General features: G+C 50.6%; 2 protein-coding genes across 2 annotated transcripts; one reads left to right on the top strand and one right to left on the bottom strand.

Annotated features, from left to right (window-relative positions):
- Positions 1 to 969: 969 nt before the first annotated feature.
- LOC112885330 (protein LATERAL ROOT PRIMORDIUM 1-like) lies at positions 970 to 3,151 on the bottom strand. The gene is made up of 3 exons (XM_025950969.1): positions 3,025 to 3,151; positions 1,631 to 2,467; positions 970 to 1,534 (listed from the first exon to the last, which is right to left on the bottom strand). Exons 1-3 carry the CDS (start codon positions 3,149 to 3,151, stop codon positions 1,200 to 1,202), a joined length of 1,299 nt encoding a protein of 432 aa, XP_025806754.1. The 3' UTR covers positions 970 to 1,199.
- Positions 3,152 to 14,522: 11,371 nt separating this feature from the next.
- On the top strand, positions 14,523 to 15,433 carry LOC112883773. Its single transcript, XM_025948987.1, has 2 exons — positions 14,523 to 14,903; positions 14,985 to 15,433. Exons 1-2 carry the CDS (start codon positions 14,523 to 14,525, stop codon positions 15,297 to 15,299), a joined length of 696 nt encoding a protein of 231 aa, XP_025804772.1. The 3' UTR covers positions 15,300 to 15,433.
- Positions 15,434 to 15,495: the final 62 nt, after the last annotated feature.

Raw genomic sequence — 15,495 nt, 5'->3', positions numbered from 1 at the left:
TCACGTATCTTTTCGCTCTTGATGGGATCCAGCACCAGCAGGGTGAGAAAAATGTGGGGATTGCACAAAGATTACGTGAAGTGCAAAACAACAACAAGTGAGAGCGCGCAAAAGGTAGTTGCAAAGCAGCACCAAGTAAGAAGTTTGTTGAAATCCACATGTTGCCCCCAGTTACTTACTCTCATGTGCAATGATTGTATGCCCACACCAATGGAGAAAATTACCGAGAAGCAAAACCGTAACAAATCAGCCAGTCACTTTATTATGAATTCCTAAAAGGTACTCGAGGCGGCTAAAACGGCCCATACTTAACAAAGCAATTATATTTAGATGTGCATGTACGAGATCCACCATCAAATTAACGTACTAGTAAACCTTTGTCGCCACCACGGTAGGTTCAGTATTATAAACACCCTAAGAAATCCTATCAGCACATGCCATGCGCGTTGGTCTCACGGCTACAAGTTCCGATGCGTGGATAAGAAAGATGCTTAAATATGATAGCGGCCAGGCAAGATAGATAGAAGTAGAACCGAACTGGTAAAGAAACTGTCAAAGCAGTGCGGCTGAATAAGGTAACACGGGGAATATTGGCGCTTGGAGCACAGAGCACGCAAGGGACAGCGGCCGAGTGACTCAGAGTCACGGCATTTGGGGAGCATGGCATCAAAGGGTCAAACTTTTCAGCTGCCGAGCCAAGCACCTCAATTATCGGTCCATTCCATCAGCAGACAAAGGATCGCTAGTATACTAGTCACTAAAGAACTGCTCCTAGAGCCCCGTCCCTGGAAAATTTAAAGAGTACTCAAATTTAAATTGGTTTGTTCCTACGAGTTTCCTGTGAAAGTTATGCGAAATTCATGCAATGTGTCAGGTAGATTTCATGGAAATCTGACGAAATTCAGATGTTCCAAACGGCATCAGGCCCTGTGCCGTGACGTTGGGTGCCAGTTTTTCTTGCAAAGGTAGTGAAAGATGTGAGTGCTGAACTATTCCCTTTCCAGCTTCCGGACACCAAGAGTTCAATGGCAGCATCGTCAGTAACATGAAACTGAGCTACAGTGTGCTGCTGCTGCTTGCACTGACACGGAGCTGAAACAAAGAAAGCGAAGGGCAGAACATTGACTAGGTAAAGGTACCCTTGCTATGCTGCTCGATCCTGGCTGCAGTGTGTGTGCTGCTGCTTGCTTCTCACCGGTTCATGGCGTGTTGCCGTAGCCCAGCCCGCCGAGGATGAGCGGGGCGCTGGCGCCGCTGTACAGGTTGGGGGCCGCGGCCGAGGCGCTGCCGAGGTGCAGGTCGGAGGTGCCGAGCTGCACGGTGGCGGCGGCAGCGGCGCGGCCGTCGGTGTCGGCGCCGTGGTCGTACAGGAGGCCCCGGAACAGGTGCCCGTTGATGGTCACTGCCGCCTGGTACGCGACCTCGCCGGTGCCGCCGCCGCCGCCGCCGCCATCGTCGACGGACATCACCCGCACGCATCGGAACACCGCCGGGCCACGCACCTGCCGCGGCAGGTTGTCCTTGAAAGACGCGTCTGCGGAGGACGAAGGGAATCGAGATGCTCAGCGATCGATCTTTCCTGAATTGTGTCGCTGTGCAATTGTGAAGAAGAGGCCGATGGTGCGGTTACCTTGGTGGCTCGAGGTGGTGTCGAAGCTGCGAGGGGTGGTGGCGTTGGAGGTGGAGGTGCGGGAGTTGGTGGTCGCCGTAGCGGTCTGGCACGCGAGGCGGGGTTTCTTGGCCGCGACGGGTGCGGGGGGAGGTGGGGACGCGCCGGCTCCGCCGCCGGCGAGCTGCAGGCGCTCCCGGCGTCTTGCGGCGGGCACCCAGGTGCTCCTGACGTGGGTCTCGCAGTCGAAGCCGCGGCTGTTGCAGCAGGTGCGGCAGCGGTTGTGCGCGCACCCCTTCTTCGCCTGGTTGCCGCAGTCGTGGCACGTCGCCGCGCCGGACCCGGAGCCGGCCCCGCCGCGGCCCCGGTCCAGCATGGCGAGGGCCTTCTTGCCGGTGGAGCCGTCCGCTGCAGCCGCCTGCGGCTCCGGGTGCCAGAACTGGATGGCGCCCGCGGACGACGCGGGCGGCTTCCCGGAGGCGGCGTCGGCGTCGACGAGGGTGCGCTGCGCCGCGGCGATGAGCGGGAACACGGGGTCGTCGGCGGCCGACGCTCCCACAGCCGCCGCCGCCGCGGCAGCCGCCCGCTGGTGGTGGAACGATCCCGCGGAAGCGACGACGAGCATCCCGACGTCACCGGCGGCGCCTACTGCCCCGTATCCGAGCGCGGCGGCGGCGGCGGCGGCCTGGCGCGACGCCGCGGGGCCCCAGAGCCCGGGCGCCAGCGACGCGCTGGACCCGCCGGCATTGAAGCCCAGCGAGAGGTCGTCCCCGCGGCCGCCGGGGGCCGACGGCAGCCAGCCCGCGATCGCCGTGGCGTCCGACGGGAAGCGCCGCCCCGACGACGACGCCACGCTTGCTTACTCTCGAGGAGGAGCTGAGCAGGGAGCAGGGCAGAGCAGACAGGATCACGCACAGTGTTCGGGTGGGCTACGCCGAACAGGGGGGGAGCTTCGTCCTAAAGCTAGCTAGAAAGCGCAAGAACACCGACAAGGTGCTCTCTACAGACTACAGCGGCTAGAGGCTACACGCCGCTGCCCCCTTTCTCCCTGCCTCGCCTCCACTATAAAGAATCTCGTCTAGTTGCAGGAGCACTCAAAAAGACCTAGCCTCTAGAGCCTACGCCCTAGCTCGCTAGTCGCTGGCTGGCTTCGCCCTCTCTCTCTCTCTTTCTCTCTCTACGCGGCTCTGCTTAATTGAAGTACTTTCTCAGTTCTTTCCTCGCTCGCTTTTCCGCAGAGGCAGGAGAGAGAGAGAGAGAGAGAGAGAGGAGAAGCGAAACGAAAGGAACGGAGGGGAGACGAGAGAGGAGTGAGAGAGAATCGATCGCCGGCGTGGGGACCGGCCGCGGCCGGCTGACCGGCTCTGGGAAATTCCTCTGCGCTGGCGGGGATCGATCGCCACCCGGCCTCTGGCCTTTGGGCAGGCAGGAGCTCTGGGCCTCTGGCTCGCTGCCCTGCGCCTGCGGCCGCCGCCTGCGGGGCAGGAGGCTGCTGCCGCGGCGCGCGTTAAAAGCTGGCCCGGGCGGCTGCGCGCAGGACATGCGCGGCAGGGGTAGGACGGCAGGCTAGCTGCCGCCTAGATCGGCGGCAGCGCGCACCGCGCAGGCGAGCGGAGGCCGATCCGGCGATCCGTGCCCGTCGTCTTCGCACTCGCAGTGGCAGTACCTGCTGGGCAACGCGTTGCGAAGCGCTCCCTGGTCGGAACCGGAACGCGAACGGAAACGCGGCGGGGTCGCTGCTGCGGCGGCTGCGGTTAATGGCGCGGCAGGTCCTTCTTTTCTCCACGGATCGGCAGGACCAGCGGCAGAGACTAGGGCTAGCTGCTACCCACGTACCCGGCTAGGGGCCTATGGCTAGGGTAGGGTGGTAGGGGAGGACTTGTGGGGTGGGGAGGTGCTCGATCCATGGCGTAGCTGAGGCGCTCCTGCCACGCCTACGTTGCCAAGGGCTGGGACAGCAGGTCCGGCCGTCCTGTCCGGTTCTGATCAGGCTGTCGGATCTGCCCTGCCCTGCACCAAGCAATTTAGGCCCGTTATTAAACTTTAATTCTGTTATATTGGATGTGGTGCATCCTATTAAAAAAATTAATTATAAAACCAGTAGTATAAATGAAGAATAATTCACTAGACGAGTCATATCGTGCTATAATAAATTGTATTGATGATGGATTAATTTTTGAACTAACAGTGAGGGAGGAGACTATATTCTTTTTCATTTCTAAATCATGTTTGGATAAGTTAGAGCTAATAGTTGTCTAACTAATTTTCTCTAGACGGGTAAAGGCAGCTAGCTGGATATCTCAAAGTTTAGCGAAGAATAGTTGTATCATATTTGGATAAGGCAAGAACAAAAATTAGCTATATACATCTAACTGGATGGATCCACGGGAGATAGTGAACGGGGGGTGGTATGCCACTAGGTGGCAAGTGGTGTTGGAGGTGAGTCGGCGACGATAGGCTAAAACGACTTTGGTCAACTCGAATTCGATATCGCAACAAAGGTCTTCGCTTGAGATAGGGGCAGGTAAAGATAAGACAAAGGGCCAGCAACAGCTCAAGGGATAAAATCATGATATTACCTGAACAATTATAGTGTCATATAGTTTGAGATGAAACAATTCTTACTTCCTCCATCTTAAAATAAGTGTTTATTTAGAAACTTTCAAACACATTAATAATAGCAAGAAATATCCTTCTTACCCCTATAGCAGGTGTGATTAAAAACCATGCTATTTATTTAGTTTCCTAGATCCTTAATTAATAAAATATATTGGAAACAGAAAAGTAACATCTATTTAAACATATGATTGGCTTCATGTCTTTCTCTAAATAATTTTTTCTTGATACGACATTGCTTTAATTAGATGAATCTCACTACAATCTAAACAAACACTATTCACAGGGATAAAATTTGAATGCTAAATGAGCACTTATTTTGGAACAGATAAAGTATGTGTCTATAATAAAGACAACAAATTATTAGTGTTTCTGTCTATCTACCACACAGATTGTATCTACTCTCTCCGTCTCAAAACAAGTGCACTTCTAGAGTTTGGATGAAGAGATTAATGTTAATAAGAAATTACGGATGTGATTGGTTGGCTACCAAAATTTTTCATGCCAAAAAATTTTAGCACTTGTTTGGTTGGAATCAGAAAAGTAGCTCACCTTCTAAAATTGCCAACATTTTGGTAAAAAAATTGGCATGCCCATATTTGGGTAGTCAACCAATCAAGCCCTACATATATACCCTATAAAAATGTAACTATTGCATTTTGGGAGAAAAGTAAGTAGAAAAGGACAACTAAAGTTACGTGGTTCCATTTCTAGATGTGCACTTATTTTAGAAGAAATTTTAAACTTTAGAATTACGGGACATGAGACGGAGGAACTATGCGTTATCCTTACCCAACCATGCAAAAACCAAAATTACATGCTACTACCTACTACCTCACATCATGATTTATTATAGTTTTGTTTTAATATAATAATATCTACAATACAGAATAAATGCATTATATAGACATATATTTCATGTTGAATTTAATATAGTTAGCTTGATGCTATAGATTTTCTTAAACTTGGTTAAAATTAGACATTTTCTACCTAGGAAAATTATAAGCTGGGCCTTGTTTAGATTGCAAAAAATTTGCAATAGTGACACTGCAGCACTTTCGTTTGTATTTGACAAATTTTATCTAATCATGGACTAATTAGGCTCAAAAGATTCATCTCGTGATGTACAATTAAATTGTGCAATTAGTTATTTTTTTATATACATTTACTATTCCATGCATGTGTCCCAAAATTGATGTGATGGAGAGAGAGTGTAAAAATTATAACATTTGGGGTGCATCTAAACAGGCCATGAATTTTACGGGAGGCATCATGATGGGATCGGAGAGATTTTAATATTTAACACTTAATACGCGCGTCTTACTGGATTTAACATTCAACTCGCATGTTTCGTAATTCCGTACGTCTCCTGGTTCCTGCGGATCAAAACATTGACGGCCATGAATTTTATGCTCGCATTCCGAAACCCGAATTCATCCGGAGCTAGTTGGCACGCAGAAACTTTCTCACCCGCCCGTCGCTCGAGGAGGACGCGCATTGGGCGCGCGCCGCGGGCGGGGGGCGATCTCGGCGTCGGACAAATTATTGGCGGCCGCGTAGGGTGCCGTGCGCGTGCGCAGACCTCGCCGGCCCGACGCCGTTGCCCGGCCGCCGTTCATTTCATGGCACAGCGGCGCGTGGGGCCCCACCGCCTGCCGCCTCCGGCCGTCCTCACAGGCACAGTGTCCGTGCTTGCTACTGTACCGGCCCCGCCGGCCGGCCTCCGTGAATCTAGCCAGCCCGGCTCTGCTCTGCTCTGCCGCCGCCGCTGCGGATCAGATCACTCGATGGCGTCTCCGGCTCTCCATTTATGTCGCCCTGTCTCCTCCCTGCGCGCGTCACGTTGTCTCTTCCTTTCCCTTTCCCTCGCGCTGTCTGTGTCTGCCCCACTCCTCTCCTGCTGCTTCACTTCTGCTTCTCCTCGGTTGGCTGCATGCGCACAGCGGCCGGCGACACAGCCTTCCAGTTCCACGCCGGGACGGGGGGTCCCCTGGAGCTCCGCGCCCGTCAGGCCGTCAGGCGGCGGCTGGCGCTTCGCCTGCCTCCATCGATCGATCTCTGCGCGTGGCGCCACCACGAGCTGGGCAAGCCGTCCTCTTTTCCGTCTCTTTCCCTGTGTGTGCCCGGCCTTTTTCAGTTTTCTTGTGAGCTGCGAGCCGACCGCGCGCCGCGCGTCGCGCACGTAGACTGGCCGGAGAGAGAGGATGGTTGCCGGATGCGCGCCGGGGCAAAGGCGACGGGCGACGGCTGCCTCGGTAGAGGAGGGGGACGCGATTGATGGGATGGTAGCGGCACGGTCAAAGCTGCAGACGGCCGCCCCGGGCGTGGTTTTCCTCCCACTCCCAGCTTTAAATTGCACCCCGAACTACACGGGTTCGTCGTAATTCGAATGTATCCTAAATTTGACCGAGTTTTCAGCGCATAGTATTGAAATTTATCGCATCAAGGAATAGCCATTAATATATCTAACAATTTCTATTTGATATCATAAATAATATTCCCCATTCCAAATTATAAATTATTTTATCATTTCTAGGTGTATTATTTTTACAATATAGACATGACTTACATCTAGGTGCATAGTAAAAATTATATTCTAGAAATGTCAAAGACATATATAATTTGAAACATAGGAAGTATTGGTTCTTTTTACAATCTTGACCAAATTTAAAATATTTTACTTACGACAAACTTAGAAATTTTTTTATATTTATAAATGGATGAGTAAAGTTGTCGGGGACGAATACCACATACCCCAGAAGTATGTTCCCTAGTAAGCTAATTACGGGTTAGCTCTCCCGCACTGTACGGCTCAGCCTAATTAGGCTATCACATGGTCACGGACCACACACCAGGAGGAGGGGCACCGACGACCCAGTACTAAGCCCAGACGAAAGGCATGAGCCGCCTCGCCCGACCACCAGAGGTCAGGCTCCGCCTCGTCCGACCCAAGGATGCGAGCGTGGTCTCGCCGACCCCTGTGAGAGAAGCTCTGCCTCGCCCAACCCCAAAGGCACGGGCTCGACCTCGCCCGACCCTGAGGGAATGGGTTAGGCCGTACCCGCCGTAGGGACGTGGGGCCCTCAGGGTCTTACGGAATGACAGGTCATAGCGGGGGACGAATCTCTGGCGCGGGGATGGGTAAGGACGTGCCTCGGCATGACAAAACTCACGCACCCACACAACACTTTGCCACCAGAGACTTGGGAGCTCGTTCCCTCTCTCGCCCGTTTGTAACCCTTACCGCGGACCAGTGCAAGAACACGAGCAGCTCGAACTGGACGTAGGGACATTCCGCCCGAACTAGTATAAACCTCTGTCTGTTCCTTGCACACCATCCGGACTAGACGCGCAAACACAAATTCACTAGTCGGCGGTCCGAAACACCGACAAAAATTGTATCTGTTTCTTTGCTTCAGATCTTACATGATTGGTGGACTTCGAGCCATTCAACCTGGGTATACCTCTCCCATCGCACTGGTGGTGTAGAAATTTAGGATTGAGAGCTGGTTTTCAGCAGGATTCTGAATTTGAGATTTTGTATTGCTTAAGAAAGCATTGAGTTAATTGCTGGCTCCTCGATTTTGATTACGAGAGGCTCGAGCGTCAACTCCACGTCTTCCTGGGTCCCTGCCCGACCCAGGAGGACTTGCATCAGGTTCTCTTTTCGCTCGCCAGCGTCACGGCGCAGCTCTCCGTAGGAGGGCCGCTCTCCCCGGAAATCATGGCCGGGAGCGCCCAGACAGCATTTCCTTACGGCTTACGTAATGCAGCGGAGGACGTGCTTCGCCTCATGGATGACGAATTTGTGAGAATGGTGGACTACGTTTCGGAGTCCTTCCACGACCTCCTCACGGGGGAGTTGGAGATGATCTTTGACTCTGAGGGGCGCATCGAAAGCGCCCACGATGGAAACACTCCCCCGGACGTCTCCGATGACGGAGCCTGGGAGAGAAACCAAGCCCCGCCGTGCGTGCGGCTGGAGCAGCTGCGGGAGTGGCAATAGGACCTCGAGGAGGCACGCCTCCAGCTAGAGCAGGAACACGCCAAACTCGAGCGCGAGATCGGGCGTTGCGGAGGCGGTGGGCTGAAAGGATCTTGGTGATGTCTAAAAGGGGGGTGAATAGGCGTATCTGAAAAACCTAAAAAATTCTTCGCAACAATTAAATCTGTCGGAACTTCCGACACTGTGTAGGAAGTTCTGATGGTCGAAACTTCCAACACTGGATCGGAACTTCTGACAAAAGAAAAGTTATTATACGAAATTTAAAAATAAATTTGAAATTGCACAACCTGGCTGAATCAAAAGTTGCGCAATGATACTAGGAGACTTTTGCAGGTGAGTTTTGCAAGTACAAAAACTCGAATACGTAGATCGGCACAAAACAAAATCTAGGTCAACAAGAACTAAATAAATGCAATAAGCACAATACACAAGAGATTTGTTCCTGAAATTCACTTCCACTAAGGAAGCCACATCTCCGTTGAGAAGCTCACAAAGAGCCTGATTTTCCGCTAACCCTTTACCTCACTCAATCAACCACAAAGGAGCATTGGGTCACTTATTATAAAATCCACAAAGGATGAATAATACAAACTTCCCGGGGCGCACACACACGAGAGGACGCTCAATCGGGCGACACCAAACCATCTAGAAGCAAGCTTCAAGAGTAACAAACGTGAATCGATGGATGAAGATGCTTCAAATGCTCTTGAGATGAACATGGTTGCCTTCTCACTTAAATGCTCAAGTCTCACACCTCAATCTTGCTCTGACCAAAGCCTTAGCTCGAATCAACTTAAGGATTAACTCAAAGGAAGGATTGGGGAGTGGAGTAGAAGCTTGTGGAGGTGTTTTCCCGGGGAAGAACAACAGCAAGTGAGGAGGAGGGTGGAGGGGGTATAAATACCCGACCCCCCAAAAACTAGCCATTAATGGCTAGCTAAATGATTGTTGAAACTTCTGACCTGAGGTCGGAATTTCCGATCCTATTAAAAACAGCCGGCCGAGGACCTCCTGTCGGAAGAATCTAGTTACTTCCCACAGATGTCAAAACTTCCAACACCTGCAGGAACACAAATGTGCAAGTGTGTGATTTGTGTCTCCCATAGGAGGTTAGCATCTCACCTAAGCACTTTGACATCTTCAAAGCATCTCCTCGCATCCCTCTTAATAGTACGGTATTTCCTATACTTAAATTCAAAATATAAAATAAATAAAGATCTTATTTTGAGCTCCATCACCGTCTATCAAGTAAATTGGCATCTTTTCGTGCAAATATTTCATTTCATTGAATTTTAACCTGTCCATAGCTCGATAAACACATTAGCTCCTTAATTATGCATGTCATCAACACCAAAACCCACCTAGGAGCCAAATGCACTTTCAATCTCTCCCTTTTAGTGATTGATGACAACACAATTACGGCTCACAAGTAAATTCAATAAAATATTTTGAATTCAATCATATAGTTGGACTCCCCCTTAATATGTGCATTCATCAAGATAAATTTAACAATGGCCTCAAATGCCATTTGCACATATTAAAAGAGCTCCCCCTATATCATTACATTCGTGGGGTGCATAGTGTGACAAATATCATCGTCATGCATATGACAAGATATATCACAATAACAAAGTGGAAATAAACATTACATCAAGTCATGATCATCATAAAGGCAATAAGTTTCAAGATCACACTAGCATAGATAAACATAAATAAGTCTTACAAATTTAAAAGTCTCACTTCACACACCACCACACATAACACAAATACAAGTCTCATTTGTCCACAAGCATTTAGAGTTAAAGGTTCAAAGCTACTAGATGCTAGATAGATAGATAGATACAGCCCAACATCCACAAATGGCCTATGTTGAGCTCACCCCCCCTTTAACATCAAACGCCAAAAAGGAGAGGCCCTTCCATAGCCATCACTCATTGTCCTCATCATGTTTTTCTTCATCTGTGGGTGTGTCGGCAGCGGGCACTTCCTCCTCCTCCTCCTCCTCTTCTTCTTCTTCTTCTTCATCAGACTCCTCACGCCCACCCAAGTCTTCTTCAATGTCATCATCATCGACTTGGGGAGCACCAAACATCATGGAGGGACCTCCCATCTCCTCCAAAGGATTATAGAAGGTTGGCGGAGGAGGAAAGTCCATAGGAGCATGAATGGGAGAGTGAGGAATATCATTCTTGGCCATGATCTCCTTTTTGCCTTTCTTCAATCCTGAGGAGCTGCTCATCAACATATTTCTTGTGGGCATGCATCTCCTCCGCACTGTGGTGACCCACATTGAAGCATGCAAATAAACGTTGAGAGATGAAACTTAGAATTCCTTTCTTCTTTGGGGCATGAGGAGGCATACCATGGGAGCTTGAGGAACCTTGTGAGCTGGATGGACCATGAGAGCTAGATGGACCATGAGAGCAAGAAGAAGCATGTGATGGTCCTTGAGTGGAGCGGCGAGGTGCATGAGCTCCATGCTTGAGAAGACGCTCGAGATGACCTTTCTTTGGTTTGTATACTTGATGACCCTTGTCAGTCAAGATCTCAACGCCTGTCACTTCTTTGATCATAGCAAATATGTAAGGTGCATAGTGATAGCTCTTCTTGGGTGACACGGAACAAATAATAATTTCCTCCCAAATGAAGTCAAAAACACTGAATTCATGTTACCCGGGAGCCATTCTTGCAATCAAGTTCTTGGGCATATTTGAGATGTTGTCCGAATCACTGCCCTTGGGACACAGAGTGTAGGGAAGAGTTGGTTGAGAAACTTGTAATAAGGTGTCAATCCATGGATAGTCCTAAACTTGATGTCACCATAACCACTATCATACATGTAGTGGAGCTCGCCATCCTCTAACACATTCTCCATCTCATGTATCTTTTCCCTCGTGAGATCAACATTAGAGAATCCAAGAATGCTAGCAAAGTGTGCATACTCAACGTAGAAGGGCTTGCCTTCAATGGTCCAATGAAAGGTCTTGGTTTAGCGGTTGATATAAAGAGTTGCATAGAATTGAGCAATGACCTCCTAATTCCAATCATAGTCGATGGACATGATTGAGGAGAGATTCATTCTTCTACAAGCATCTTCTACTTCCCTTACCACCGAAAAATCAATCTCAAACAAACAATCCCAGTTGATGGATTTGATCTCAATGGTTGGATGAGATTTGCAAAGGATCACTGAGGCATACCAATCTGTATAAAAATTCATCCAAAAGCGGACATCCCCTTGCTGATCTTTGGCATACTCAGATGGATCATCATATCTCAAAGTATAGAGATCGTGCTTGCCCTTGGTGTAGTCTACTGGATGAGTAACATTGTACTAAGGAGCAGTCTCTCAAATTGGAGGCTTCATCTAAAGAATAATCCTCTCAAGATACTCTATGGACTCTCCAGCATCTAACATATGAGAGCCCGGAGTAGAGGTACGCTTCATGCATGGATGAGCGCCATGAGCAGAAGTGCCTTGAGGATTTGGCCTTCCACGACCACGAGAACGCACATGAACTTTAGGAACTGCCTTCCTCTTACCCGTACGATGAGCAATGGGGGAATCTTCCGGAGTTGCCTCGGAATCAGATGAAGATGGTGACTCAGTCTCCAGAGTTGCTGCCCTCTGCTTCCTTCTCTTTTCACGAGCCATTTGAATGATATATGATGGAAACTAGAATGGTATGGATGAGGGGAATCAAATGAGCTAAGATTGGACGACTTAGTCTCCTGTCGGAACTTCCGACCTGGGGTCAAAACTTCTAATAGGGCTCGAGCCGACCCAATAATCCATGAATTCATTTTTTCTATTTAGGCAATAATCAAGTATGTGCAAAAGTCAAGCCAAGTTACGAGAATCTAAGATATTTAGTTCACTCCTCAAAGCACAAAACCTTTGCTCATCTAGAGGTTTAGTGAGATATCAGCAAGTTGCCGTTTGGTGCTCACACGACGTAAAGCAATATCTCTCTTGGACTTATGATCCCTTAAGAAATGATGTCTTATATCTATGTGTTTTGTTCGGGAGTGTTGCACCGGATTGTTTGCTAGCTTGATAGCCTCTCATTGTCACACAAGAGCGGAATCTTGCTAAACTCACAACTGAAGTCACTCAACATTTGCTTCATCCGCATGAGTTGGGCACAACAAGCACCCGCTGCAACATATTTAGCTTCGGCGGTGGATAAAGCAACTGAATTTTGTTTCTTAGAGCTCTAAAACACTAGGGACCTTCCAAGAAATTGGCAAGTCACCGTGGTACTCTTTCTATCTACCTTGCAACTGGTATAATCCGAAATGGAACAACCAAGTAGATCGAAAGTGGAGCCTTTGGGATACCATAAGCCAAGGTTAGGGGTGTGTACCAAATATCTCAAAATTCTCTTAACAGCTATTAAGTGATATTCCTTAGGATTGGCTTGAAATCTTGCACGTAGCCACGGACAGCCCACCAGGAGGAGGGGCACTGACAGCTCAATACCAAGCTCAGATGAAGGGCAGCAGCCGCCTCGCCCGACCACTAGGGGTCAGGCTCCGCCTTGCCTGTCCCAAGGATGCGAGCGCGGCCTCGCCGACCCCTATGAGAGAAGCTCCACTTAGCTCGACCCTAAGGGCATGGGCTCGATCTCCCCCGACCCTGAGGGAACGGGTTCGGGCGTACCCGCCGCAGGGATGTGGGGCCCTCAGGGTCTCACGGAATGACAGGTCGTGCTGGGGGACGAACCTCTGGCGCGGGGATGGGTAAGGACGTGCCTCGACATGACCTCTGGAGAAGACAGGCCATTATCGCGGACCCCGATCGTCCGACGCGTCGGGGGTCAAGCCGTAGAACGCGCCAAGGGCTCACGCCGCCCGTCTTGTCGAGGCGCACGTCGCCCACGAAGCACGCCAGGTGCCCACGCCGCCAGCCCTATTGAGATGCATGTCTCACATCGCGTCAGGGAGTGTCGCAGGGACACCCCTATTGTCATCTACAGGACCGGCGGGGACCACATGTAGAGAGGAGGAAAAGCGGGATCCTAGCAACCTCTCTCTCGTGTATCCGACCCCTGCCCCTTGGCATATAAAAGGGAAGGGGAGGACCCTGTTGTGGGGACCAGATACGCAACACTCACGCTCCCACACAACACTTCGCCACTAGAGACTTGGGAGCCCATTCCCTCTCTTGTCCGTTTGTAACCCCTACAACAGACCAGTGCAAGAACACGACCAGCTCGAACTGGACGTAGGGACATTTCACCCGAACCAATATAAACCTCTGTGTCTTGCACACCATCTGGACCAGACGCGCAACACAAATTCACTAGTGGCGGTCCGAAACACCTACAAAAGTTGTATCCATTTCTTTGCTTCAGATCTTACAAGATTGTTGAACTTCGAGCCATTCAACATGGGTATACCTTTCCCATCGCACTCGTGGTGTAGAAATTTAGGATTGAGAGTTGGTTTTCAGCAGGATTCTGAATTTGAGATTTTGTGTTGCTTAAAAAAGCATTGAGTCAATTGTTTTCTCTTTTTTTCTTTTTTTCTGTTTTATAATGATTGCACGTATTAGTTGTTGCAAGGTTCAAACTTTATTGACAAAGCTTCATTGGTCTGAAATATCGAGTGATGACTTATGTTAAGAAAAAAGCATAAAAAGTGACTCTAATGGAGTTTTAGGTATTGAAACTTAATATGCAGGATTAGTAATTTTTTTGGCGAGGATATTATCATTCAATACCTTGTAGTCCTCGGGAGTATGCTTTAGTTGTATATTTTTCTCTATATTAGATAAATATATCCGTACGTTGCTACAGATAAACTTGGTATAAATATCGGATATATGTTAATTTGCAGAGATTTACGTGATCGAGTTGTGGATGTAGTCCAACTCGCATATTAGATGGACTAACATCCAAACCAAAAATTTAGATGAACGTTATGTGCTTTAAAAATATGTATAGATTATCAGTAATTAGATCTTCTTGCTTCCGGCTTGGGCCAAAGCTGCAACTACAACTGAGATAATCTAAAGAAAAAGCTGCAACTGCGAACACGGCGTAACTCTGTAGGTGGCTTTTCAAGTTCGCCGTTAAATCCCAGGGCTCAACCCTGGACAGGCGGTGGAGCCCTCTTTCTCCTCGGTCCACGGAGAAAAAATTTAGAACCGGTGCCGACAGTTCATCGTGGAAGAAAGAACTCACGGAGCCGGGATCGCTAACTAGACCGCTTCTCCCAACATTCAAGCGGTTGTTCGCGGTAGTCAGCACCACCCCCCACGTCGCCGCAGGCCCGCAGGCCGCAGCAATGCCGCCGACACCGCGGAACCGGAAGGCGCCCCCGTCCAAGGCGCAGCGGCGGCCGCGGTCCCTCTCCCTCCTGGACTTCCGGTCGCCGGCGGACGGCGCGTGGTACGGCGCGCGCGTGACGGTGCAGCGCGGCGCGCTTCGCGTCATGTACGAGGAGTTCCTCGAGGAGCAGGACGAGTGGTACGACCCCGCGGCGCTCGCGGCGGCATCCTCCTCCTCCGCCGCGCGCGACGTCGCCGCGCTCCGCGCCAGGTTCCGCACGGCGGCGCTGCCCCTGGAGGACGCCCGGTGCCGCGACCTCCGCGCCGGCGCGCCGCTCTGCATCTCCTGCCCGCTCGACGATGGCCTGCTCAAGTTCTACGACGCCGTCCTCGAGTCCGTACGTCCCAATCTGATCCTCGAACATGATGCATCGTCTGGTGTTGAGGCTGCAGCACACGCTGGGCGAACTGATGCGCAGGTCGTGCCCGCGGCTCACGGGATCGTGGACGGCGAGGAGCGGTGCGCGTGCCGTTTCACGGTGCGGTGGACGGACGGGCCGCGCGCCGGGAGCAGGGAGGAGGTCGGCGTCGAGCGGATCTGCTGCGTGCAGCCCTCGCCGGTGCAGGACCCGGTGCTCATCGAGTTCCTGGACGGCGTGACCAAGCTGCTCGGAGATGGCAACAGCGGTGGTGCGACGGCGTCTCAGGAGAACGGCGCCGTCGCGGCAGCGGAAGGCGGCGTCACTGCTGATGTGCCGCCCGGATTTTACCGGAAATTCGGAGCAAGGGCGTAGGCAGGCAGCAAGCGTCTTGATGTGCATGGTTCTGCAGCTGGGCATTGGCTGTCTGATTGTCTCTGACCTGTGTGCTGCTCCAACAAATGTGCGCATTTTGTCTTGGCTTGATCTTCTCTTCCTAATCCTGTATCCTCTTGGTCTGACTATTAAAAAAAACGTTTTCTATTCATCATTACTGTCTCGGCCTGGTTAT

Source organism: Panicum hallii, chromosome 3, assembly GCF_002211085.1.
Source record: "Panicum hallii strain FIL2 chromosome 3, PHallii_v3.1, whole genome shotgun sequence".
NCBI classification, from domain to species: domain Eukaryota; kingdom Viridiplantae; phylum Streptophyta; class Magnoliopsida; order Poales; family Poaceae; genus Panicum; species Panicum hallii.
Note: the sequence above shows the minus strand (reverse complement) of the source record. Positions and strands in the feature narration are given on the sequence as shown.

Excerpts from the sequence above, each read along its gene's own strand:
- LOC112885330 (XM_025950969.1), bottom strand. The coding sequence starts at position 3,151 with ATGTCCTGCGCGCAGCCGCCCGGGCCAGCTTTTAACGCGCGCCGCGGC. Across the intron at positions 2,468-3,024 it reads GAGCTCCTGCCTGCCCAAAG|CAAGCGTGGCGTCGTCGTCG; the intron begins GCCAGAGGCCGG and ends CTCGAGAGTAAG. Across the intron at positions 1,535-1,630 it reads CACCACCTCGAGCCACCAAG|ACGCGTCTTTCAAGGACAAC; the intron begins GTAACCGCACCA and ends CGTCCTCCGCAG.
- LOC112883773 (XM_025948987.1), top strand. The coding sequence starts at position 14,523 with ATGCCGCCGACACCGCGGAACCGGAAGGCGCCCCCGTCCAAGGCGCAG. Across the intron at positions 14,904-14,984 it reads ACGACGCCGTCCTCGAGTCC|GTCGTGCCCGCGGCTCACGG; the intron begins GTACGTCCCAAT and ends ACTGATGCGCAG.